The following is a 26,153-nucleotide window of genomic DNA, read 5'->3' on the forward strand; positions in this document are numbered from 1 at the left end:
GTGAGATAATCCAGAAAACCCAAGTCACCACCTACCCCAACACTAACACTCCAAAAAGCTGCACTGGGGCTGAGAGATGTGAGAACGACCATTAAGGAATTTCGTTAATAAACATGAGCTAAAATGTGGTTTGCATTGTTTTCTTTTGTGAGATTTTATATATAACACTTGTTTGGATAAGATCAGAATTTCTTACCAAAGGCCTCATAAAGCAAACCTTTACCCTCTTCTACTATAAGCCCGGGATGCAACTTCCCAGTGGCTTTCAAGGCACTGCTAAAGTGTTGATGATCTCCCCCAAAATCCTTGGATCAGGACGGTTTCTGCCTGGGTCTGAAGGAGTCTGAGAGCTGCCACTGTAACAGAGCCAAAGTCACTCCAACATTTTCAATGTCCAACAGTAGAGGCCCAAAGGAAAAATAAGAACAGTGTAAGGCTCCTCTGCTGCTTGGTCTCGCGTCCTTCCCTGAGGTTTTGCACCCTTTGCTTTATACCTACCCCTCTGCCCATCAGGCCATTGTTGAAAGGCAGTCCGATGAAGCTGAAAGCTGCCTCCTGGATGAAGTAGGGATTCAGGATGCGTATCTCATGAGGTTCCCTTGGGACACGGGTTGCCACTGATTTCCAAAAGCCATCAGAGGCACTCTGGTAACAAAAACAAAAATGGAAACAAAAAGGAAAAAGAAAGATAAAACAACAAACAGAATTATATACAAAATATAGCAGATTTCTATTATTTTATTTAAAAAAAATTAAAATGCACTACTGCAGCAGTTCCCATTGTCTCTGCTCGCTGCCACAGGGCAGTAGTATAACATTGTAGGTGACCTCTGTCTCTTGGAGAGGTGGCAGCAGCATGGACTGATGCACTTGAGTCAGTCTGGATAGTAACTGTGAGGAAGACAGACAGGCCAGAGCTTCAGCACAAATTACCCCCTCCCTGGTGCCCTCTTTTCACTCTTATTGGCACTTCAGCTGGTTTGATCCATGGATTAAGCATTCCAGCACATTCTGTGATCACTCCCACCTGCCTCCAAGGAAATACACCATTGGATAGCAAATGCTTCTAAGAACACTCAAAGAGATAAAAATGACTCCACAGCCCTACTTGCAGTGTGAGGTAAATGCTTCCCACTTTATCCTAGGTTTGTCCTCCCCTGTTAAGTTTTATGTGAATTAAGCTGTAAGTTTATAGTGGTATCATCTTGTGAACAGTCATGAATGTTCACGGTACAGGGGAAGAAACAACTAAGTATGTCTATTATTTTTACCCAGTTCAAGTTTTCACTTAGCAAACATGGAAGAACAGTGGCCTTGATGTGTGCTGCACTCCTAGACAGCCTTGCCTGGGGAGGGGCTTGTGCCATTCTGCCACATGGCTCCCCATCCTTGCTCAGTGATGGCTTTGCATCATTGCTTCCCATCATTGACACTTTTCCAGGTGTCAGTAAGTATAGCACAGAGTGCCCCCAAAATAACCAGAGGCTCTTGTTCACAGGACTTAGGGAGCAATTGCATTCCAAAGTTTCACTTTTATTTGGGTTAATTCAGAGGAGGCACAGGGAGCATGGAAGGAATTCTAATCTGCTGACCAGCATCTTGGGCAGGATAATCTGATTGAACACCTCCTTCTTGAAGCATTGAGCCATCTTCCCTGAGATCTCCATGACAAGAAACAGACATTTCACTACATAAAAAGGACAAGCTCTGGAATTCATTATATATACCAGTTTTGGGTTGCTTGCAGCTTAGCAGTGACTTTACAGCTGCTCTCAAGGCACTGATGAAAATGTTGATTATCCACTGCAAAATCCTCAACAGCTTCCTCTGCCCAGTAGTGATCACCCCTGTAATTACAGACTGGAATTCTGCCTCAGCCAATGCCTGCTGCATTTCACATACTCCCCGTACTGTGCTCAGCTCCTGTGAACTCTCACACCACATGTTGCTAAACACCTTACAGAGTGTTTTTTATGGAACAATCCCATGGATATCTTTAGCTGCTGAATTTCATATCCTGAAATTGAAACTTTGGCAAATGGCTCGTGCTACAAAAGGCAATAACAGAGCAAACCTTAGCAGGGTGCACACTGTCATCCAAACCAACTCTCTAGGGAAGCCAAATCCCATTGCTATCCCTGCCCCCTCAAAACTGCCCAAACATAAATACACTTCTGACAACCACGGCAAGCATCCCATGGGTTTAAGTTCACATTTCAACAATGGCCAAGTGCCCTTGGGACCTTAAATGGAAAAAATTCTTAATTATCACTCATGTTCTTTCACCATAGTAGAATTAGAAAGAATGTCTTGTGTCAAAGTAGTCTAACACTTTCCACTTTCCATTGTAAGACATCTTCAGCCACTGAGTAATCTCAGCACTAAAAAAAAACTTGAAAAAAACTTTACAAATATTAATAAAGTCCAACATCCATTTGACCAAGGGATTTGAGGGATTTGGTATGCCAGCTGGATTTTGCCTCTTGTGAAAATTCATTAAAAATTGGATAAATATTAAACCTTTGGAATTTCCTAAGGGTACACGTAAAGTAGAGGCCTTTCAGTTCCAGGAAAGAAGGTAAAAAAAAAAAAAAAGGTCACAGACTCCACTTGCATTAAGCATGCTCCAGGTCTCACAAAAATGAAGACGATAAACAAATATCTTGAACAGCTACTCATTCAGTGAAACCATCTTATCATGGACTTAAGTAGGCACACCCTGGAAAAATAGTGTGTGACCCTGAAGCTACAATAAATTTATAAGTTCAATTAAGATTTCACATACAACTGTAAATATGGCACTATCCAAATTTTGTGAACAATTCAAGCCAAAGGTCTGCAAGCTATTTAAAATGGACAGAAGATGCCTTTTGTTTGGACTTACACTCCATAGGAGATTCTACATAAATTTTGGGATTTAAATAGGTTTTACATGGCTTTTACATTACACATAAAACATTAAATAGAAAAAAATTAAATAAAAAGAAGAAAAGCTGTAAACATTTGAGAGTTTTATTCCTTACTGCTGCTGGAGATGTTTGGAGAGAAATAACCACACAAACCACTACTGTCCATTTTCCCAGTGCTGTGTGAGCCATGAGGACCACACCTGGGATCCTCTCAGCTAGTTCAATGCCAGTGCAAAATAAATGTGGGTGCCTGTACCTAGCTGGAAATACAATGTCTGCTTTACTCCCTTCTATTCAGCTGTTTCTCCTGTTGTTCATGACTATTTCCCTAAGCATTTCCTTCAGCTATCACACTGCTCTGAAATTGCTCTCCCTTCTGTCTCATTTCTATTTGCTCTGTGTTCTTCCCTGTAACTTTCCTGGGCAGTTCCCCTGAGATTAGTTCTGAGGGACACCTGGGGTACTTTTCCATTTCAGTGCATTTTCCCGCTGTAGTTTTTAAAACAATTGTAGGGAGGAACACGGAATCTCAGCAGGCAGCTCTCACTTCCACCTCTACAGCAGGCAAAGCCCCGTGCAGCGCTAAAGAACCAAAACCTGTTTTCCTGGCTTATAATTACTGAAATCCCAGCCTTGTGGTTTGGCTCTCCAAGCCCGGTAGTGCTGAGCTCCCTTCTCAAGCGCTGTGGTTCGGTTCTGCAGCTTGTCACTGGCACAGAGCGCAGCCCCGGCCCCGCAATTCCCGGGGCTGCTCCTGACACAGCCCCGGTCCCGCAATTCCCGGGGGCTGCTCCTGACACAGCCCCGGTCCCTGACACAACCCCGGTCCCCGACACAGCCCCGGTCCCTGGCACAGCCCCGGTCCCCGGCACAGCCCCGGTCCCCGGCACAGCCCCGGTCCCGGACACCGTCCCGGTCCCGGGAGCGCAGCCCCTGCCGAGGCTCCGCGCTACCGCTGGTGCCGCGCCTGAGCTGGATGCTCAGCCTGATTGGACCCAGATGTTCAGAGAGGTTTCCAAAGCAATTACTTCCCGTCGGGGAACGCTGTCCCTTTTTTTGGCTGGGAGGAGACTCGAGGAGCAGCAGGCATTAGGAGGGAGGGCACGCTTTCCCTGCCAGATTCGGGAGCTCAGATTCGCAGCTGGAGGCTGGGGGCATCCTCTGTTGTCTGCTGCAGTGGCTAAACATGTCGTGCTTAAGGATGGGCTGGTCACAACGAAATAACTCCTGTCTTGATCAGCACAATGATAAACAATGAGAAAATGAGTCTGAAAACTGCTTAGGCAATGTTCTCTCAGTACCTCATCACCTCCCGGTACTGAGGTGGAAACTAGAAGAATTTCCAGGCTGGAAATTGTGTATCCTTCTGTTAAGCTTCCACTGTTACTATTCGTTGGTATTACTGTGCACCTGGAGTCCCAGTCACAGATCAGTATTCACAGTGCCAGAGGCTGCCAAAAGAAGGTTATACGATACAGGCGTAAAGAAACAAGCATCACAGAGAGAGAGACAGGAGAATATGACTGAAGAACAAGTCTATGAGGCACTTTTAAGCAATCTTGGAGCGTTTTCAAAATTGTATAATTGCAAAGGACATCACTAAAGGCTTTAGAGGAAGCTATTTTAAAAGTACAAAATAATTTAGATAGGCCAGGGCTTTCAAGCCAGTCCCTTGTACAATTCTTATCCAGCAAGAGAGGCAGAAAGAGACACCACCTCTATAGACACCACTCCAGGAATAAACTGGTACAGACATGACAGATCAAAGATAGCAGATTAGGAGGAAGGGATAAAAAATGGCAGGACTCACCAAATAGCTCAAGAGACAAGACAATCCAGCTGCAACCCCTCATTCTGTCCATTTGCAGAATACTGAAGGGTAATCAGCACAGCCAGTTGTAAACTATTTTTTGTCTCCATTCACTTTTCCATCTCCTGTTCTAAGATTTACCAAGGCAAATCACAACATTCGCTAAAATAAAATACGGAAACTCAGAGCATTAGCCAAGAAGCACCTCAGTGGAAAATACAAACCACTAGAAATAGGCTGAGTCTCCCACAATAACAACATTTTTAATTATACTGAGCAAAATGAGAAGTAATGCCATTGCATCCTGATGATACAGATGCTGCCTCTTTTGTGCTCTGTTACACTACTGGATTTAGGAGTACAAGCAGCATAGCTCACTGAGACTTCTAGCTCTGATGGGAAGGAAGATTGCAAAGGTCAGCTACATGCAACATGAAGTCTGAGTATGCAATACCTTGCTACAGAGCAACCAAACAAAGAGACTGGAGAGGGAGCCTGTGTTAAATGGACATTAGTGCTCTTTTGAACTCTGCTAACACCAGAAATGGAGAGGAAGAAGGACATGAGGCAAAAAAAAAAAGTCAAGGGATGATGCACCAGTCACAAGACCTCACTGTGCCTGTGAGCACATTGCTAACTGGAATCTTTGCCCCCACCAAGGCTGGAATGTGGTTTATTCTCTACCCGTCATCCACAAGCTCTCACTGTCACATAAATAAGGTACAGCAAAACCACTGCAATCCATCTGCAGAGGCTTTTGAAAGGTTTCTGCTCAGGCATGACTGGATTAGATGTGGAAGGTGTGTTTCCACTAGAAAATAACCATCTTATCAGCCAACACTGCATTTCTCAGCGGTCAAGTAGACACAGAGGCCTAGAAAATGCTCTTCTACGAGTAATATAAATGAAATTGCATCATTTTCACTGATTATCAAAGCAACGAGGAATTTTTAGCAACAAGAACAGAGGTGCTGAGAGCCTGCAGTCTGGGTTAATGGTCAATTGTCAGACCCACTAGCCCACACTTCAGGCATATTTACCCAACTTTCTCAAAGCTATGGAGAACCCCTCACCATCCTCTGCACATGGTTCTGATGGCCAGCATTTGTTCTGAATGAACCTATCTTCAGTTTCTAGAGCCTAGAATTGCTCTAGAGACTAGTTCCACACTTATCTGTCCCACTGAAAAGCTCTTACTCTGCCTGAAGTAGGAGCATTGCTCAAGCCTTTCTCTCATCTTCTCTTTGTTCTGCTGTCAAAAGAGATGCAGCTCTTGGACTACCCAACAATACAATACTTATAATTTTTTACTAGTTTTGTTTCTTCTCCTGAGGCACTCTCCCCCTGACCAAGTCTAAAATCAACTGGCTGTAATTTCCCAGGCCATTCCTCTGTCAGTATGCCCCACCTGCCAACTGCCTCGCAGCACCTAAAAGAACTCCTGACAGCTTATAAAGCCCACAAATTCAGTTTTTACTAATGTTTCTCAGTGTAAAATCCAAATATATTTTACACCTAGCAAACAAGGGGCAGCAAAGCATGATGGAGAAAAAAGCACCTCAAAACACAGCACTACTAGAGCTTTTTTTTCTTTTTAAAACACCAATATTTTCTTTGTTGATAGAGCTGAGCTAATATTTCACTACACTGGCTCGAGATAAGTTTCTTTAGGCTTGATAACCAAGTTGAAAACCACAAGAGAAAGGAAACTTACTCCAAGCAGCAGCTGCAAACTCTAAACATTGTGCCAGACATGTAACTTACACAGCAGCCTGGCTACACATGAAACTGGAGGCTGTCCTGTGCACAGATATTGGCTCAGAAAGCAGCAACTTCAGTGGTGACAAAATCCACCTGGGACATGAGGGTGGCACTGGAGTGTCACACACCAGTTTGCTGTAACTCAGCAAAGTGCTCATTCCCATGGATGTCAGGAAGTTTCTGCCCTGTTTACCTGCAAACATACATTGTAGATAAGCAGATAAGCATATTCAAATAGGCCTACTGAATTTCCAGCTTTATTTAACCTACATAACTGAGTGCTACAGCTAACCCAAATACAGACACATGGGCCTCCTGTGTGGCTGGTCTAATACCAGCTGCTGTCTTCTGATTCACAGGATTAAACAGCACAAGGCCAAGACCAGCTCTGAGGAGTCAGGAGAGCAAAGCTATTTTTATGACATGCTGTAAATGAAAAGGAATTCCTCTTAAAAAAAAAGTATTCTCGTGGTTTTATCCATGTTATTCATGTAACTGAAAGCAAAATGTGGTTCACAGTTGTAAGATAACAAAAAAATGCTGTCAAAAAAGAGATTGTTCTGTGAAGAAAACCGAACTTGGAACATGTCAGAGGAGCTGCAGAAAAGCTGAAGATTTTTCTGATGAATGCTGTTTCACAAGTTGAAGCATAAATGATGGCTCACATACGGTGTGTCAGTAGACATGCCTTCTATGTGCAAACAGGGTGATGGATACACTGTCCTACCGACTCTTTTGTTCAAAATGTAAGCTGGATTTTGAGCCAAAATTTGAAGGAATATTCCTGTTCCGAAATGTCTTAGGAAAGATGAAAGCTTTTAGTGAAAGGAATGGATTTAGATAACGGACGTTGGCTTTGTGGCTTTTTGTCTGTGAATAATTATCCTTCAATGAAAAAATATCTAAAGTAGTAGAGTTTCAGAAAAATCCTAAAGAAGAATAGGCCCTATATCATCATTACATACAGGGTGTTTTACTCCCATAAGGAACCAGCTCCTTTACTTCATTATTATTTTTATGACAGTTTATGAAATGTCATACTCATGTAACATCTATTAAAAAGATACCAGGGCTGAAAGGGTCAGATCCAGGTGTTAGTAATTGCTGAAGTAGGACTGTCTTGCAATTTCAGCTCAGGATTGCTGCTGAGAACACTGACTTTCCAATCTTCCCACAAGATTTTTCTTTTATCACCATTTATCTAAGTGTTTTACAAACCACACTTTCACATTTAGAGTATCTTTGCAATACTTTGTGTGTATAACATCTCCTCAAGAGGAACCCTCAGTGTCTGTAACCAGGAGATTGTTCTTCCTCCTCACATTTCCTCTCTGCTATCCACATGTTCTACAGCTCCTGCAACTACTCATACAAGGCTGAATGTCTTACATTACAGAAATTAGTCCAAATCGCAGTCTTCCCTCTCCACTAGATAGACAGCTGTGTTCTAAGCAAGCCAGGATATAATTATGCAATTAAGGATAACATCTGCACAGGAGAACTGAATTAACATTGAAAATGCAATGTTATTTTTTTCTTTTTTTAACTTTTGGCAGCTTGATTTCTATAATCATACAGCACTTTAAAAAGTCTTAAAAGTGCCAATGTTTTAGGAATTTCCTGCCAGTTATAAACCTTTACTTTCTCTGCTGTGCCCATCACTCCTGTTCTTGCCACATCCCAGACCAGGCTACTGCTCCTGCACATTGCCTAGATGGCTGGGAGAAGGAAAAGGGGTTCCTGAGAGTCCAGGAGATATTCCCTGCCCCCTGGTCTCCTGCCCCAAACTCTTTGTGGAGAAGTAATTGATGAGAAAATCCTACTTGGTTCTTGAATACCTGGAGATATTGCATCCCAACTAACTGTGTGGGAGGATACCTGACAGGCAGGACAGGGGAGCCACAGCAGGACTGACTGTGCCTGGCACTGACAGCATCCAACAGCCCTCATGGAACATCAGACCAAGCCCTGGGATTTCACAGAACATCAGGAGCCACACCAGGCTGAAGAACTGGACAACCTCAGCAAAATAGGATGGGAGACTTATTTTTCTTTCTTTTTAAACAGGGATATAACTATGCATATTCAGTAGCATCATTTTGAGACATTTGAGTTATTTCAGCTGAACTTTCCAGCTGTGCCAAACATGTGGCATGGAAAACATCAGCTCAAAGGTGCCAGTGTAATAAAATGATAAAGCATTTTCCCCATTGCTTGTAACACGTGAGGTGATCCCACCAATGATCCCAACTACAAGCTCAGCTACCTGCTCCACTTACAACCATATGCCTGCTCAGAAGCAGAAAAAAAACTGAAAAAAAAAATTAAAAAGCTGTCTTTGCAGGCTTGGGTGACAAAGCACAAGGGCATCCCGGGGCATCTGAGGACATTCATCAGCAAAGTCTTTTTTGGGGAGCTGAACTGGTTCATGAGTTTGAATACAAACAGCAACTCATTAAACAACACATATTTAGACTAAATTCTTGGCACATTACAACAAAAAAAGCTAAAGGATCACCACAAGAAGAATTACGGCCTAAAAACCCTCATTGCTTTCTGAAGTTATCTCAAAGTGAGACTCCAGGGAAATTTTTACATTGTTTTTACAGCAAGAGTACACAGAAAATCTGTCTTCTCCTATTTTGGCATCTCTGCTGAAATGAGAAGCCAAATCATTTGTATATTCACTGAGTGTTCATATAGAATATATACAAATTATTCAGCGTCCTCTAAGAGGAGAAAGCAGAAAGGTCAAAATAACAAGAAACTGGGAAGATGCCAGGAAGCTCCTGCCCAACTTTGTTTTCTAGACTTGCATTAATAATTGGTGTTTTACAGAAGAAGAGTTTTTAAATAAGATTATTTAATATTCTTAAAAGATTAGAATTTAAATAAACTGTAATCCAAACAGAACATTTACATTTAAGGAGTTTTCTTTCCAAATAGCAGAAGTGATGATTGCTTGGGCCAAGCTCTGTATATTCTGTCCTTGTCAGTTGTAGGCAAAGTTCATTTAATCAAAAATGGCCAGAATACAAGTGATGGTCAAGATGAGAAAAACTTCCAAGTAGACCTACCAAGTTCTTCTGCACCCAATTTGGCCATTTTCCTCCAATTTTATGCCTCTGACTAAATAAATAAATAAAAATTAAGACACTAACAGTTTTACAAATCTGTCTTAATTAAGAAGAGAAGAAACACCCTCAGACACATGGCATAAAATCTCAACTGCAAAAAAAAAGTCATGTCTTTCCTGAATCCCTCTTGCTTACTGCCATCATATGGCTTGGTCTATTTTCACTTCTGTTGTCAGGACAAGTGTTTGCATTAAATAGCTGTGAGTGTTGAGGTAGAGGTGCTGCTCAGTCAGGAGAGGAAGGAGGTCATGGATTCACACCTCATGCACAGGAGCATCCTTCTCTCCTGCAGAAAGAAGCTGCCATTCCTCTTGGGCAGAACCAGAAGAACCACACACAGCTGGAGCACGGGGGAGAGATAAATTTAGGAAGATAAAAGCACATGGGGAGTTTAGTTACCTCAGTGTTTATTATATCAGATTGAAGATAGAGGTCAACCCCCTGTCCTGGAGCCCTCGGTGCTTCGAGGCAGAGAAAATGTTACGAATTGCTCAGACAGCTCTAACTATGCAAGCAATCCATGGAGCCTGCCAAGGAACACATGTGTTTCAGGCATAAATCGTCCAATCTATTCCTTTCTGAATTAACATCTGTCATCATGACACCATTCAAAATGACTGAAGACTGGATCATATTAACAACCACACATCTTGGATAAATATTTACTGTTCAGACTTTCTCCCCCCCCTCACTTTAAATAAAAAATTCAGATAGCAAAATTCCTGGAGCTGTGAAAGGGGAGTCTCTTTTCAGCCACTGACAGAAAGCATGTGATTTTATTTACAAAATCAAATCAGTGATTTTCCCTTCCGCTGTGAGTCTTTATACCCCACACCGGTGAACTTAGAGCATCCTGTGGTGTTGCAATGCTTTCTGAAGAGCTCCTCCGAGGAATTTTGTTATGCTGAAAGTTGTTCACCTCAAAGACTCCACAAAGTCTTCTCCCTCTAGATGCAGAAACAGATCTGGCTAATTGTGCCCCAAGAAGAGAAAAATTTGCTGTGACCTTTGCAGACAACTGCATAAAGCAAATAACTTACTTCCATGACAAGCTGTCAGGTGTATTACTGGCTTGCTACCCTGCTCCCCATAGTCAACAAATGGGTCATAGAGAGTGAGGACAGGAGGTCCCAGAGTCACAGAACAGGAGGGTGGAAGGCAACACAAGAGTGCAGCCCTGTCCTTCATACTTCCAAGACACAGAATTTTCCAAGATACTGGATTAAGTCTGCATTACATAAAAAAAGATATCAGCAGTCAGTGCTCCCCTCTGCGAGTATCTCATCTGACAATTGTTAAGGACACATTTCTAGGAAAATATGTGCGTTCAGACTGATTTCATCTAGTTGAGCTTCTAGACACCACATTCTGCTATTTCTTCTCAGTATGGCTTGAGAGGCTGAGAGAAATCCTGCTGACATCTTTCTGGACATCCTGCATAGCAGGGAGCAGTGCTCCTCCATCAGCAACTTCTCCTTCCAGACCTTTACTCTCACACTGTTTGAGTGGAACTTGAACAAGACATCCAGTCTTGATTTCAAGACATTAAGGGCAAATTCATCAAGCCTGTAGGGCAGATGTAACAAAAATACTTATACTGATATGAATGTGCTGCCTTTTTTGGTTGTTTGCCTACCTTCAGATACGCTTCTTCCTACAAAATTAAAAGGTCTTGTGAGAAAAAATGTTCCGTCTAAGTAGAGAGAGAGACTACAAGTAAATCCCCCCAAAATCTCACGCATAAGCTAAATAAATTGAACTCCATAACTAAATAAATGGAACTCAAATCTCTCAGACTAAGAGAGGCTTTGCAGACTTCAAATGATTCCCGTAGTTCTTTACTGAAGTGTTAACACAGAGTATCTTTATTCTACTAACAGTTGCACTGATAGCTGATACCCTCTGGGTGACGTCTCAGTTTCACTCTTGGCGATGTCCTGGCACTTTTTCCATGTGCTGGATTCATCCTATGGAGAGAGGAACATCTGCTGCACATGTGGACCATGCAATACCCTCAGCAGGCATGGGCTGCACTGGTGGTAGAACTCTGTAAGGCTGACTGGGAGAGACACACACCTTGCTGCTGGAGAGGCCAGGTGGAGGTGAGGCCATGCAAGCAGTGGGAAACTGGGGGAAATCCGAGCCCATTGTGGTACAAAAGGAATCAGGAAACAAATCTACAGGCAATCAGGAATTTTCTTAGCTCTGCTGTTTGTGGAATTGTGTGTGTTTCATTGAGATCAGCATCAGATTTGGAATTACTTTCTTTACATTGGCTCAACTATTCCAATCAAGGCAGGCAACCTGAGTTTACATGCACTATGACCTTGAAATGCACCTACTGGGATTTGCATAATATTGGTGTCTGAATATTGCCACAGCCTGCCAAACAGTGAGTGCAACATGAGCACCTTCCTGGTGCTTTTTCAAAACATCTGCACTAGCTCTTCAGCTGGCCCTCACATTGACTTTTCGAGATGTGGAAAAACTGCAACTCTAAATTGCCCAGCTTTTTTGACTTTGGTTGAGAAGGAAGGAGTGATCAAATATCTAGGCGGGAGCAGCACCTGTCAGCTGGACGGCAACAGACATCACAAGATTGGATGGTGACAATATGAGGAAGAAATTATCGCAGTATAAAGCAGGATGGGGAGGCAATCCCAGAAAGGACATCCTAGGGCAATGATACAGTCTTTTCAGGGGCAAATCCTGTTTGGGTCTCTTCATTTAAGAACGATGTACAGGAATAGAAACTAAAGAAATAAAAATCTGACTGGAGCTCTCTGGTTTTCACGTTACAGCTGGGATTACTGAGCCAGAAATGAAGACGATGCTGTCTTGGCAGATGTGGGATAAAGGTTCTTTAAGGACTGCTGATGCCTAGCATGGCTAAATGCTTCTCCTCCATTAATACAAGTATAGGCCAAAGATGACTGCTGTTAGGTAACAGCAAGCAAAGCAGGAGACAAAAAAAAGGACAAAACTCATGCATGGTGTGGGAAAGACTAGAAGGGCAGACACAGCAACAATTTTAATTTTAAAGAGAAACTGTTTAAAAAGTTGAGTAATCAATGATGTCATTACTGTAAGTATAGATACTTAGCAAACTTTTGCTACCTGGATTTTTTGCATCCAGGAAATAGTGTGATCATGGCTATATTTTATTTTCTTCATCTGCCCCATGAGATTAGGTGAATGGTTTCAGACTTGTAGATACTAATGGCTACCCCATCCAGGTAGACAGGTTTTATTGTCTAGGACACATCCATCTGGCAATATTAAATGCTATGAAGGCACATTGCAAAGGCATCAGAGCAGCCACCAGCTGATGCTTGACAGTGCACTTGCAGACACACTGTGCAGGCCTGGGTGGGAGCAGCTCTCAGCTATGTAGTGACCTGCCTAATCTCATTATGCTGTTGCATGCAGGTATGTATGAAGAGCAAGCTCCAGCCTGCACTTTCCATATCAACAACCTTCCTTTGGGAATCTGGCCAGGAAGTCTCCCCCAAGGCCCATGTTACAAACTGGGTCATTTGCCTACTGAGGTTCCTGTATGGTCCTCACCAGTGCTACCTGAAAGCTTGTTAAAAAACACAAAATACACAAATAAACTTTTCTCCCTTGCTTGGTCAACAGGAACAACATTTTTTATAGCATATCTACATATTTTCCAGCCTCTCTTCTAACCATGACTGGAAAAAATTGGCTTACCTTCTCTCAGAGGGGCACCAGTGTTCATACTTCTCCTTAATTCTGGAAATTGCTCTGATCTCCTAGGCTAGTCACAGAGAAGGATTTTTTTTTCACATGCAAGTCTTCGATGGTCCCCTTGGGCCATTCCCACCAATGCACTGCAATTGTGAAACAGCTCCTGACCATGGCAGCACAACCCCCCCGGCAGTATGGACTAGACTTCTACAGAGCCAGAGAGATCAAAACCTAAAAAACCCCAAACAATGATGTCAAAACAATCATACCAGAAAGACAAGCTAACTTCCAGCTACTCTCTGGCAAAGGAATATGGAATATTCTCCACAGAATGCATCACAGAGACTCTCCCACCTCGTCTTCTCAGTCAGAGATTTGGTAGGAGCCAGAAAAGTCAGCCTCATGTTTTCACTTTCTGACAAAGCATTTTCTGTGCTTCAACATTTAGTCATGGTTCAGTTGCCTTGACTGAGGCACCAAACCATCCTGATGATGTGGTAAGGTATTCCCTGCCACAATTCCTCCTAGACTTCCCGCACACTCTGTGACTGGAAATGGTTTTTAAATCATGTGCTAGGACCACAGGGCAACCACTGAAAAGGCTTTCTTGCCTCTTCCTCACTGCAAGCCTCATCATGTCCCTTGAGCAGGCTGGCTGCCTTACTCACCAGCCATACCTTCCTAAATTATACTTTGGAAGGGATTATTTATAAATAGCTATTTAGGTGAAAACTCAGATTTGTGAAAGAAATTGAACAACCCTTAAGCTGACTTCTTAATTCAAAAGCCTTTCTTGTTTATGATGGAGCAGCTTCTGTTCCCTTTCAGCTGAGTCCAAGGAGAGCAAGAGGACACAAAGCAATACCCACCCAGGCACATCTGTAAGCAGATGGGCTGAAGCTGTGTTTCAGCACAGGATGAGGAAACACAAACCTGTAACCAAGCTTTGCATTCACAATGCATTAAGAAAACTGGTAGTGGATTTACAGCTCCACCAAACCAGAATGCTGTCCCAAGAATCATCCCACATGTCTTTCTCACAGCTCTTTAATATCTGAAAAGACCCACTGTATACAAGACATTTAAAGCAGCAAGCCCCTTGGAGAAGAAAAGGGAAAGAAAATATTTGCAATTCAAAAGCAAACTCTGGAGTGAATCTGCCAGTAGCAGTGGCCACTCCATTCGTCAGCAAAGGCAAGGGACAGCACTGGGAAAAGCAGATTCTCCCTCCCTAGTGCAAACCAGAGAAACCACCTGCTCAAGTGTTGGTCTCGAGTTCCAAACAAACTGAAAATACACACATGTGAATGAAGCTTTCCTTGGGATGGGGCAGCAACAACAGATTCACAGCCTCATTATTTTCCTGAAGATGACAGGAGGAGCATGATGGCTCCTAAGGTTTGTTTTAGGATGTAAACCAACCCAGAGGTAAGGCTGTTTCTTAATCTGAGGAATCCACAGTGAACTACAGGGCTGTGACATTCACAGGCTGCCCTAGCAAACATGCAGCATGACAAGGCCATTAACTAATGGAAGAAGAGGAGCTCTAAACAAAAGCTCAGCAGACAGCACAAGCGCTGGCAGCAGTCCGGCCTTGGCTCCAGCACAGCAGCACTCACTGATTGCGCCAGGAAGGTATCATAACACACATATTAGCACAACTAGGAGTGTGCTGTTGGGTTAATACAATCATGTAGTTCCCCAATAAAAAGTTAAATAAAACCTTCCCCAGTGCCACATCCAGAAGGTCTCTGCAAGCAGCAGTCACATGCTGTGACACAGGAGCCAGGGTTGTCATGCCCACTGCTGGAGGACAATGGCTGTTGGGCACCACTGCTGTGTGCCAGTTGTCAGACATGTCCCTGCAAGGGACAGACAACCCAGCCTGGCCTCGCTCACAGGCAGGTGCTCACTTGCTCCTGTGACTTTCACTATCAAAGAGAACTTCGAGGTGCCGCAGGCGCTTTCTGCACAAGTGACTCCTCCTGGCAAAGGCTGCAGACATTCCCACTGGAATCATCCACAGGCTCATTACCACATGAGCAGGAAGCTTGTGAGCTGCCAATTTCTAGTGGCACCTTTGCCCTCACTTGGCTGCTTTACTGCCATGTGCCAGATGTTCAGGGATGTGAGCCCTGGCAAGAGAGCTCCCTCTAATTCACTAATGACAGCCAAGAAACCACCCTGGAATTGGCCTCAGTACCAGGCTGAGATGGCTGCTTTGCATATTGGAGCTTGTAAATTCCAGTTTGCTTCAGGAAGCATCTACTCTCCATGCAATAGAGAAACTTTCAGCTTTTGACCATTATTTTAAGATGAGCAATATATGACGAAGCCTCTATCCCTCTGCAATTCCTCTGGGTGCATTCAGAAAGAGTTTCTGCCACTGAGAGACCGAAGCAGATGCAGGAAGGTACAAGCAGTGGGAAGCAGCTGGGTGGATCACAATATATATAGATTATGTCTCTTGGAAAAGTTGTCCAGGAGAAAGTGTAGCTGTTCTGAGTGGCTGTCCATGAGTAATCTCCCTCTGGGCATGCACTGGAAGCATGTTTCACCAGTAAAGGGCTGCCTGGAAGTGTCACAGGATCTTACAGCAACGATTCCAAGTCAGCACTGCCAGACCAGTTACCACGGATGCACGACAGTTTACATCTGTGACCCTTCTGCAACAGCCATGAGTTCATGGAACTGCAGGCTCTGGGACTCCAACCCACTTCCTTTCCACTTGTACACTGACTTATTAGGTCAGCATGGTGCAATAATCCCCTCTGCTAACCATGACACCTTTCTCCATCCCATACTCCTTTTAGCTGCAACCAGTGCAATGATTTTCTCCTTTAATTTATTCTAATGCCTGTCAAATGACTGAAATCAGGTTACCAGTGTTTTAGTCACTCAGATTCACTCACCCTTCCCCTTCTTAAAGGCAGATCTACATTCTCTATTGATACACTATGCTCTAACTTCCTACAAGACTTCAACCTGGAGTGCCAGCTCAGCCAGAACTCCGTGATGGAGACCACTTTTGTTTTGCTGCTGACACTGAACATTTAGCCAAACCTATCCTTTTTCTCGATTAATGTTTTCTCTCAAGTTTTTACTTGCTTCCAGATATTTCTGGTTTAGTGTGAAATAAAAAGCAGTTGAGCTTTTACATTTCCTTAGGTCCATATTCCACTGCTCCTGTTTCTGGAAATATTGTGTCTCCCAGGGCACTAAGGCATCACACAGATATCCGGGAGACCGTTGCACCAGACTGTATGTAACACATAAATCCCCTGCCCCACTGTTCTGCTGCTGCTTTTGCATCACACTGATTCTTTTTCCTTATAGCATCTCCTGAAAATCCTCCTCTCTGCACAGCACTTACCCCTTCCTCAGTATGCAAGTGCTGCCAAAAGACTAACACAACACAGAGCAAATCCCTCTCAGCTGCAGGGAGAATAAGCTTATCTGACCACTGACCCAGCAATAAATATCCACTCGCCTTTCATTTACTCTTTCTCAGATAAGCTCCCTTTGATTTCACTTACTCAAGAGAGGACTAAGCAAGGATCCCAGTACCTAGCCTGGAATCTCTGGTCCGGCAGGTCCAAGCTGCTCCAGGTGCCTGAAGGAATTCAGAAGGTCTCATTACCCACCTGTGACTGTACCAAGGACATGTGCAGTTGCCATCAACAGTCACAGACAAAGGAAACATCAGAGGGCAGAGATCAGCCCATTTTTTTGAGGAATTTGTCAACCTCCACAGCAGTTGTGTTCTTTAGCAGAATGCTTCCATTTTCATTTTCTCTATCCTGAGATCAGATTCCTGACTGTAACCACTGGTTTGCAATAGGGACGAAGTCTTGCAGATGGACATTTCAGATAAGGAATAAGCAGCAGTGGCACACAGAGCTCTCAGGTCATGCAAGTGCCTCTAGATAAATCCAGGAAAGGAAGACACTCCCCTTTCTCTGGAAAACCAGCTGAGCGAGAAACAAACTCTTGACACCAGAGAGTGCTGGGCAGGCATTTGTCATTTTGAACTCACCACACACTGATGTAAATACTAACACTCACTACCAGAACAATCAGACGCCTGCATGCTATTCCCACAGAACTGCTAGTTCTCCACTGGGTCATTCCTATCTAAAAGAAAGCACTTTCTGCATTGGTTCCCTCCAGAAAAAGCAGCTGTGCGAGCCACCTGCTTGCAGCTAAAGCCAGTGACAGCAAGACTTCAGCCTCAAGTAGAGAGAAATCAGACTAGAGCACAAGACAGATGTTTTCCAGTCACCTGGGCTGCATCCTGAAGTACCTGATGAACTGGCTCAGCAGCCTCAAGAACTAGCATTGATCCCCTTTGGGAACTTGTGTAGAACAGGTAGGAGGTCAAAGGATTGAAAATAGACAAAAGTAATGCCTGCCTTAATACAGCAAAAAAGGGAAGAGAGTTAAATTATGATTTCAGTTCCTAGAATAGCAAGATTAATTATTTGTAAACACCTGAAAAAAATAACAGACTGAGTAGCAACCCAGGTGGATTTGTCAAGAGTGAATTATTTTTAAAAAATTATTTATACAGACAAAAAAATATGGGGAGAAGCAAGACAGGAACTGGAATTTAGTAAAACTTCTGACAGATCACTTTCACAAACATGCCAAAAGCATTACTGATGATACAACTGCGATACAAGCTCAGAAGTGGCCAAAAATCTATCCAGGAGGCTCAGTGGACTCACTGTAGGAATGGAAGGACATTAATACTTTGGGGTCTGCCTAGGAACCAATGTTGTTTAGTGTTTTCATTATCAACCTGCATGATGAAGTAAAAAGTATCTTTTTTTTTAGTTTATTTAAAGAAGTTTATTAAATTGCAGAGGACATGAATTTGGAAAGAATGACAGGTATGCTGGGAAGCTCTGCCAAAGGAACTTGGCAAACTGGAGGAGTATTCTGGAAGAAAGGACTGGTAGGGACAAGTGCACAGTGCTGTTCTTTGGCATGAGGAGCCAACAGCACAAGCACAGGGTGTGGAGTGGGGGAAGTGGCTGTTGTCCAATTCTTCCTGAGACCTGGAGTCTCCAGGAACCCAACACTCACCTTCAGTTCCATTCCATTATGGAAAAGGCCATTGAAACAGTGGATGCATAAAGAATGAGAACTGTGAGGTAAATTAATGATCTATTTGCTCCTCCTTTTTGTTGTAGTCTGTACATTTTTGGGCACTGCTCTTTAAGAAAAAGATGAATGAACTACAAGCATTCAAAAGAGCAACAGGAATTAAAAGATCTGGAAAACATCACCTAAAAGAACTGAAAAAACTTCAGAGTGTTTATGCTGAAGAACTGAAGGATAATGAGCCAATCACAAGAACACTGAAGTAATGCACAAAGCTCAAGTTCTTTCTGCTCTCTGCCAAGCTGGGCACTCAAGCATTCAGTTAAGAACTGAACCACTCTCCCCAGTCTAGCAGGTTTTAACAACTATTTGCTGTGTCTTTCCAAGAGCAGGGGATACCACCCAAGAATCTAGTGATGATGACTTGACTGCAAGCATCAAGTGGAAATTCAAATTGTTTTGAAGTAAACCAACACATCATTTGAGCTTCAAGCTAAACACTAGCAGTCCCTGCAACTGCATTTGAGTTGCAGGGCACTGACATTGCCAGGGCTTTCCCTTTCCCTGAATAAGGAACAAGAGCCTGACATAAAGCAAAGAAAATTACTTTTGACTCAATTATTTGTGTTACGAAAGCCCACTTGTGCTTGCCCAGAGGCTGACAGGTAACTTCATCTGTCTGGCAGCAAGAAAATAATTGCGAGTTGGTGCCAGTGTTAGACAAGAGCAAAGTATGAGCCCTTAAGGCCCCCTCTGTAATACACAACTATATTTCCTCTGTAATACACAACTATGTTTTGTTCTGTATGTGGTGAGCTGCCAACCTCTCCTCTCCTCTCCTCTCCTCTCCTCTCCTCTCCTCTCCTCTCCTCTCCTCTCCTCTCCTCTCCTCTCCTCTCCTCTCCTCTCCTCTCCTCTCCTCTCCTCTCCTCTCCTCTCCTCTCCTCTCCTCTCCTCAAAACACAATATAATATGTCATCCCCTGAATGCTAATCCATTTGTCTTCTTATTTGCTGAAAAGTCATTAAGCAACATTTGAAAACAGATATATAAGGTTTGTAAAACAAGAACTATACCCATTATTTTTTGGGGATTTCCTGACAGAAGAGCCATCCACTGAATGAGAAGTCATTGATCAGAACCTGATTCCATTCTGACTGGTAAATTAAAGAGAGCAACCCTGACTATTAACAGGTCCATGGTGCTTCAGGAGACCACTCATGCAAATGATGGAGCAAAATTTTTACACGGGGAAAGCAGTGCATCCACCACTTCAGTGTTTTAAAATGAGACTTGATACTGTTCTTCTGGATGATACTTTAACCAAACATAAATCATGAATCTCAGTAACTGAGTAAAATATAATGGCCTGTGCTACTCAGGAGGTCACATTAATTCTGACTGTAGCCTTTTCAACAGTTGTGCTGTTGCTGTCTCCTCCTCCCCTTCTGTGACATCACATCCGTGTCTTCAAACTCCCATTTCTTCCCATTCTCATTGCTCTTTTCCTTCCTCTGCTCTTAACTAAGAGTCCATAAAATCCTTGCAAAAGCTGGTCCTTTTAAATACTCTTTAAGATAACTAAAATTAATTTAATTGTTCATAGTACACACTAACAATCTAGAACAGCAAGCCTCATCTGTGATGCAACACAGATTACAGAGAGATGTCTTTGTAAAACATATTTAATTAAAGCTGAAGTCCATGTAGGTAAAGAAAGTCTTCACTTAAATGTAGCAGGACAGATTGGAATTCTCCTCAGACCAAAATGTGGTAGATATGACAGTGATACAATGTCTGCCCATCGTTACTAATTAAGTGACCTTCACAGTGACAGCTACCAGCATTCTTACCACTTTCTCCTTGTAAACAATGTATTTCAGCCACTTGAAATCCTGCCATTTGAAGCCTGCCAGAACAAACAGGGAATCCTTCTCATACTGCTCCATTTTCTGGATTGCACCTTCAGGGTATGTGATCCGGAGCGTTGTCTTGCCACCCACATCTTTTTCAAAGCCCTTCACTGGAGCCGAGTTCAGCCTGCAGGGCAATCAGAGAAGACACTGTCACAGATTCCCACTTACACTCGCATTCCCACTTACCCTCCTGTGTGTTGATGACACAACAATCACTGCTGGGCAGGAGCTCCCTGTAGCAGCTGCTGCAGTAGCTAATGATAACTCTTGCAGTTCATCACAAACACTTATGGAGGTTTGTACCAAGTGACAACAGTTTAATTAGAAGCTACATAAATTCTATCACTGAATATAATGCAAACCATTTCTGCATATCAACTCCTGTGATTTAAATAGGGTTGGAGGCTTTGGAAAAGGAAAGTGAAAAATATTATCCCTGCAAATTTAGAGTAACAAACTAAGCATTAATATTTTAACGGCCTATTGCTCCTGTGATGTGTTAGTTGGGTTCTGCAAGGCTGTGCTGAAAGAGATGATGCAGCTCCTCATCAGTTTAAACAAACTGAAACTGGTCTCATTTTTGAGCCCTAGCCCAGAGCTTACAACACTCATCTTACCTGCAGTGATGCTGCATGGGGAAATAAGCCAACTAATAATTCTCAAAAAAAATCCCTTAGGAACAATCCACACCTGGTTGAATCCCCCAAAGGGGCCCATGGGGAGGGTGAGTTGCCTTGCAATGCCAGCACAAAGGAGGAGGTTGGGCTGGGATGAGGCTCAGCACCACTGCAGTCTCACACACTCCAAGCAGTTTCTGCTGTGGAAGTGCATCCCACTCTGAGAACACTCAAGCAGTCACACAGCTCTGTGCTTGGAGACACTGATTTCTAAGGAGATGCTACGTATTTAGCTGTGCTTTTGTTAAAATATTTCTCAGGAACAAAGTTTTTTTCTCCTGAAAAAGCAAACTGCTTTGGCATGAAGAGCAATGATGACTTTCATGACATTAAAATTTTCAGAATTTCTATTCAAAACTGAAAAACCCAAAGCTGAGGAAATTTCATGTAACTTGGAATACAAATCTTGTTGATATCAAACAGCAGCCTCTGATGACACAGGATTGCTTGCTTGAATTATTGCAGCATTCTTGACTTGGTGTAGTTCAATATACTAGAAAGTGCTTATGGACTGCAAATTTTACCATGTAGGAATGTTAATGAGAATCTGGATTTGTCTTTTTTCAGCCTGGGTAAGCATTTTGCATTGGAAAACTTTTAGTAGAATAAAAATCTCTATAAAACCTGAAATTATATTCAAAATCTAGAGGAATACATTCTTAAGCATTTAAAAAAAATTAGCAAAAAACCCCTTATTTTATCATCAGGAATAAAATATTAATAAAATAAAATATTAAAGCAATAGAAATAATTGATATTAAATCTATTCTATTTAATTAAATTTATTTATATTAATTAAAAATAAAAACAATTATAACAATAAATAAAAAAATATATTAAAAAAACCCCCAAAATATAAAAACACAGCTAAATCTTGGAAAACCTCAGTTAGGACGTCAGGCCTCCTTGTATTGCCCATGGACAGGCAGTTTTCTCCACAAGAAGTTCCAGAGTGTTTTTCTGTCTATGTTCACTGATTACATATGGAGACATTAACTCCTAACCTTGGCACCATAAAGACCCTTTCAGATACCACTCAAGTATCACCATCAGGTGAATCCCTACTGGTTCTAACCAGGAATTTCTGATATACACTTATTTTTGCCCAGTCTGCAATCTATTCTAAGGAGGCATTTCAGAGCTCTGATGACTGATTGGTGCAAGAAATCCTGCCAGGTAAATAGTGTGACAGCTGGGAAAAACATCTGCACTGAAATCTGATAATGTCTAGTTAAAGAAAAACAATAACTCACTCCAAGCTCTTTTAGAACTCTTTTAGACAAAGCTGAATTGGACTATCTTCACTGCAAAGAACAAAATTTCTTGCTGCAATTAGCAATCCTCACATGAGGCACACATGAGGCATCAAAGAACTCCACATACTGCTAGATCACTCTTTGTCCACATTTTTTCACTTAAAATTCACTCCCTAGGTCCCAAATATCATCCTTTAAAGGAGTTTTGCAGTGTATGAAAATGCATGTTATAATACATGGGACTTCCCCAGCTTCCACAGGAATAAAGCAAGCAGTTGGATACATATCCAAGCACCTGGCTTCATTTAACCTTTACAGTTGACTTCTCTCTCCTTTATCCATCCCACCAACAGCACAGGTGCTTCACTGCCCTCTTATCCTCTCAGCTTGCAAACTGACATAGATTTACTGATGTGGAGAGAAAATGTTGAACTTTTCATTTGGAAATTAAATAGTGGTCTTTCTGATGTAAATCTTAGTGGGTGGCTTAGTCCAGATGGATTGAAACTGTTCTTTTGCTACTTTTTGAACAATCTGAGCCCAAGGAAAGGCTATAAACTCCATTTTAATTCAGCTGAAATAACTACAAGTCATCCAACTATGACGAGGAGTAAGAGCTCTTTGTTAACAGCTGATAGTGGGATGAACTAGGAGAAGGGCTGTAAAAATGTTGTCCTGCTCTGAACAGTCATCCCTGTGTCCAGCATACTGATGGAGAAGCAGGGAACCATACACAGGAACCAAAGGGGAACTGAAAGGGATTTTCTTGGTCTTTCTGTCCAGAGTTAAAGGATATTTATTTTTCTCTGTATGTCCTATTCTTTCCTTACATATTGCAGAGAATAGAGACCATGCTAAATAATACCTGTCTTAAATTCTTTTATTAATCCCTTTCTTTCTTCTACCTTTATCTAAGAATTTGCTATTTGCCACCATGTCTTAAAGATTATTAAAATTGAGAGAGATTAAATATATAAGAGAGAATAAATATATATTATATATATTTCTTTTAATATTAAATCAGTTATCTTACTAAGAAAAAAAACAACTTAGACTATGTTAAATCAATTTTATAAACTTATATTGCAGTTTATCCTGGTTTTATTATTTACCATCATAATACTTTGTTACTCATGACTGAAAACCTGATGGAAAACTCTGCATTTTTTTTTCAGGTCAGACTAATGGGTCTGCAGCTCCCTAGAGCACATCCTCCCTCCCTCCTACACACACTCTCTCACTCTCCATTAGTACAGGTATTATGTTTGTTAATCTCCAGTCACCCAGAACACCTCCTTGACTTGACAGATTTATTACTAAGAGTTATGACTAGACCTGTGATTTCACATATCAGCACGTTTTTCAAGCATTCTGAGATGGCGATGATCCAGGTCCTCAGCAAAAGCAAGAAGCCCTAACTCTGACTGGTCCTTTACACTCCCACCACTCTGCTTCTGCTGCCTTATTCAACATTATCATCTGTAGTGACAAAGAGCCAAAGTATTGCCAGTTTCTAGGGCACACTCACAGGTGTTTAATCACTGCTGGGTCCTCTCTCATAGACCCTTCCTGCTTCCTAAAACCCTGTGCTGCACCATTCTTAGTCCTCCCCATCCTAACTGTGAGGCAGCTCCTGGGGAATGCTACACGTGTATGACCAATAATATATTCTCCTGAGCTACCACAGGGATACATCTGGGAGCAGATCCAACAGTGTGAGTTACTGCTTCACCACCTAAGGGCATCACAAAAGCAGCAGCTTTCAGAAAGGAGGTATGAAGGGAAGGTTCAAGTGATATCATAGAAGACACCACATTCTCAAGAAGTTGTGGAAAACAGAAAGCTTGAGGAATGCCTTTACCCTTTGATGTGGTCATTGTTTATAACAAACCTTTTTAGGCTCGTGTCTATCTTTACCTTCCTGTAAGTTAATGCTTCCATACAAAGGGATATTGTCACTAGCACAGGTTAAAGTTTGCCTGCATAGCAAGGGAATTGATACAGAAACTGAATATATGACAAGAATTGTAATGCCAAAGACTCACCTGACAACAACATCATAGTCATCAATTTTTAACCCTAATGACTTATTTGCAAGTACTCCACCATTTCCCACAATAATACATCGCCGGCAGCTGAGACTGTGGAAGAAACAGAGGAGAGAAGTGATTTTTGTAGCAGAACTTCAAACCCACAAAGAGCACATATTTAGTCTGCATGCATCTGAGAACTACAGGAAACCTCTGTAAACATTAAGAATTAAGAAGGGGACAGAGATACACTTGATCCCCAGCTCACCTCGTCATGCCCAGGCATTACACGTGATAAACTGCTTTCAACACCTCACACCATGTGTAGCCTAATGAGATGAGCTGTCAGGACAAGCAGCTCCTCTCCCCCCACACCCCTGGTATGATGGGCTTGAATCAAACCCATCTGTTTACTTGAACCATCTCATAATTCATTCAGCACTGAAATAACAATAAACCAAAGGCTTAGTGAGGAAGTCTTCTCTCCAAGCAATTTTATGAGTGCAGGCAGATCTTGCCAGGTTATCTGGGGTGTGCTCACCTTGCTGAGAGCAAAATTGCTGCTGTTATTGTGAGACTTTAAGAGACAGAAAAACATTAAACCAAGAGAAAAAAGACGCCCCCCCCCCATGCCTGTCAAGTAGAAAACATATATGGAGACACAATAGGTGAGGAAAAGGAAGGAAAATAACCTTAATTAACAAAGAAACAGGAAAGAAAAGGGAGAGAACAGTTTCTCGTGGAACCCTGAGTCACGAGAACTCTCTGCAGCAGATGTTAAAAAGCGATTTTGTTTTGAAGGCAGAGAAAGGACTTCTTTCCAGCCATCTAATCCCAAATGCAGCTGGCTCTTCTGGCAATGTGCCTCCATCTCTGGTAGTTCACTGAAGGAATACGTGTCTGCAGAGCCTTTTTCGGAAAGGGTCCAAGGCAATCAGTTGTTTGGAGCAGATCCCTGAACTAGGCTGCCTTCCTAGTCCCAGGCACAGTCAACTGGTTGCTTCTAGGCTGTCCTCTCTGTGAAAAGTCTTAAGAGCCAGCATGAGGAAAGCTCTGCTTATGTGGGGACCCCTTTTGCAGAGCAGGGCTGGAGTGCACTCAAAAGACTCAGCTAAACCACTGAAGGTCACTCTGCTGACAGAGTTGCTAGCTGGAGACACATGCAGAATTAACAGCACCAAGAAATGCTCAGGAACAGCTTCCCCTGCCCAGATAAAGTTCCACTGCGGATCCAAGCCTTTCCAAAAGAAAAAACTACCTTATGCAAATGGACAAATTAGCCCAGTGTCCCCAAGGGCTGAAGAAGTGTGTGTGTTTGTGATAATCAAATCACAATAAAGAAAGATTTTTATAGATGATGGCATAGCAAACAAATCCAAAAAAACCCAGTTCTGGCAACAAGGAGAAATCAGACACAAGCTCTGGTTCAAGCAGTACATTGTGACAAAGAGGGGAGAGTCAGCTCCAAGTACACCAAAATGAGTGACGAAGATGGTAACAGCTTTGTCAAAACCTTTAAGGGAAAGGTGCTGTAGGAGGGAGAAAGAGACATAGCACAGTTCTGGTCAAGTGATATTTCAGAAGGAAATACACTCTTTTGATGATTATGACAGGAAAGTTTGACCTCCTAAACAACAGACTGCTGGGTGAAATACTGTACCTTCTCCACTGTCTCAGCTATGACTTCATTTGAATTTTCTGTTTTGAAGAATACTGTGCTGAAATACAAAGGTGCAAGCTCCAGGCACTCCACTCTATCCTCTTCCCACTTACTGTTAGGATGTTCTTACCAATTCTGAATATAGATCTGCTTGTTTCAACCTTAAACCATTTAATTGCT

The 26,153-nt window shown here is 42.4% G+C and overlaps 1 protein-coding gene across 11 annotated transcripts in view; it reads right to left on the reverse strand.

Annotated features, from left to right (window-relative positions):
• Positions 1 to 26,153, reverse strand: part of ST3GAL3 (ST3 beta-galactoside alpha-2,3-sialyltransferase 3) — a 182,585-nt gene that overhangs the window by 26,239 nt on the left and 130,193 nt on the right. For all 11 annotated transcript variants that reach the window (XM_088169774.1, XM_088169775.1, XM_088169776.1 and 8 more), the window contains 3 exons: positions 24,329 to 24,424; positions 20,288 to 20,474; positions 499 to 645 (listed from right to left, as the gene is read on the reverse strand). In XM_088169774.1, coding sequence (XP_088025900.1) covers positions 499 to 645; positions 20,288 to 20,474; positions 24,329 to 24,424 — 430 coding nt within the window. The remainder of the gene's footprint in view (positions 1 to 498; positions 646 to 20,287; positions 20,475 to 24,328; positions 24,425 to 26,153) is intronic.

This window comes from Sturnus vulgaris, chromosome 9 (assembly GCF_052056855.1).
Source record: "Sturnus vulgaris isolate bStuVul1 chromosome 9, bStuVul1.hap1, whole genome shotgun sequence".
In the NCBI taxonomy this organism is placed as follows: Eukaryota; Metazoa; Chordata; class Aves; order Passeriformes; family Sturnidae; genus Sturnus; species Sturnus vulgaris.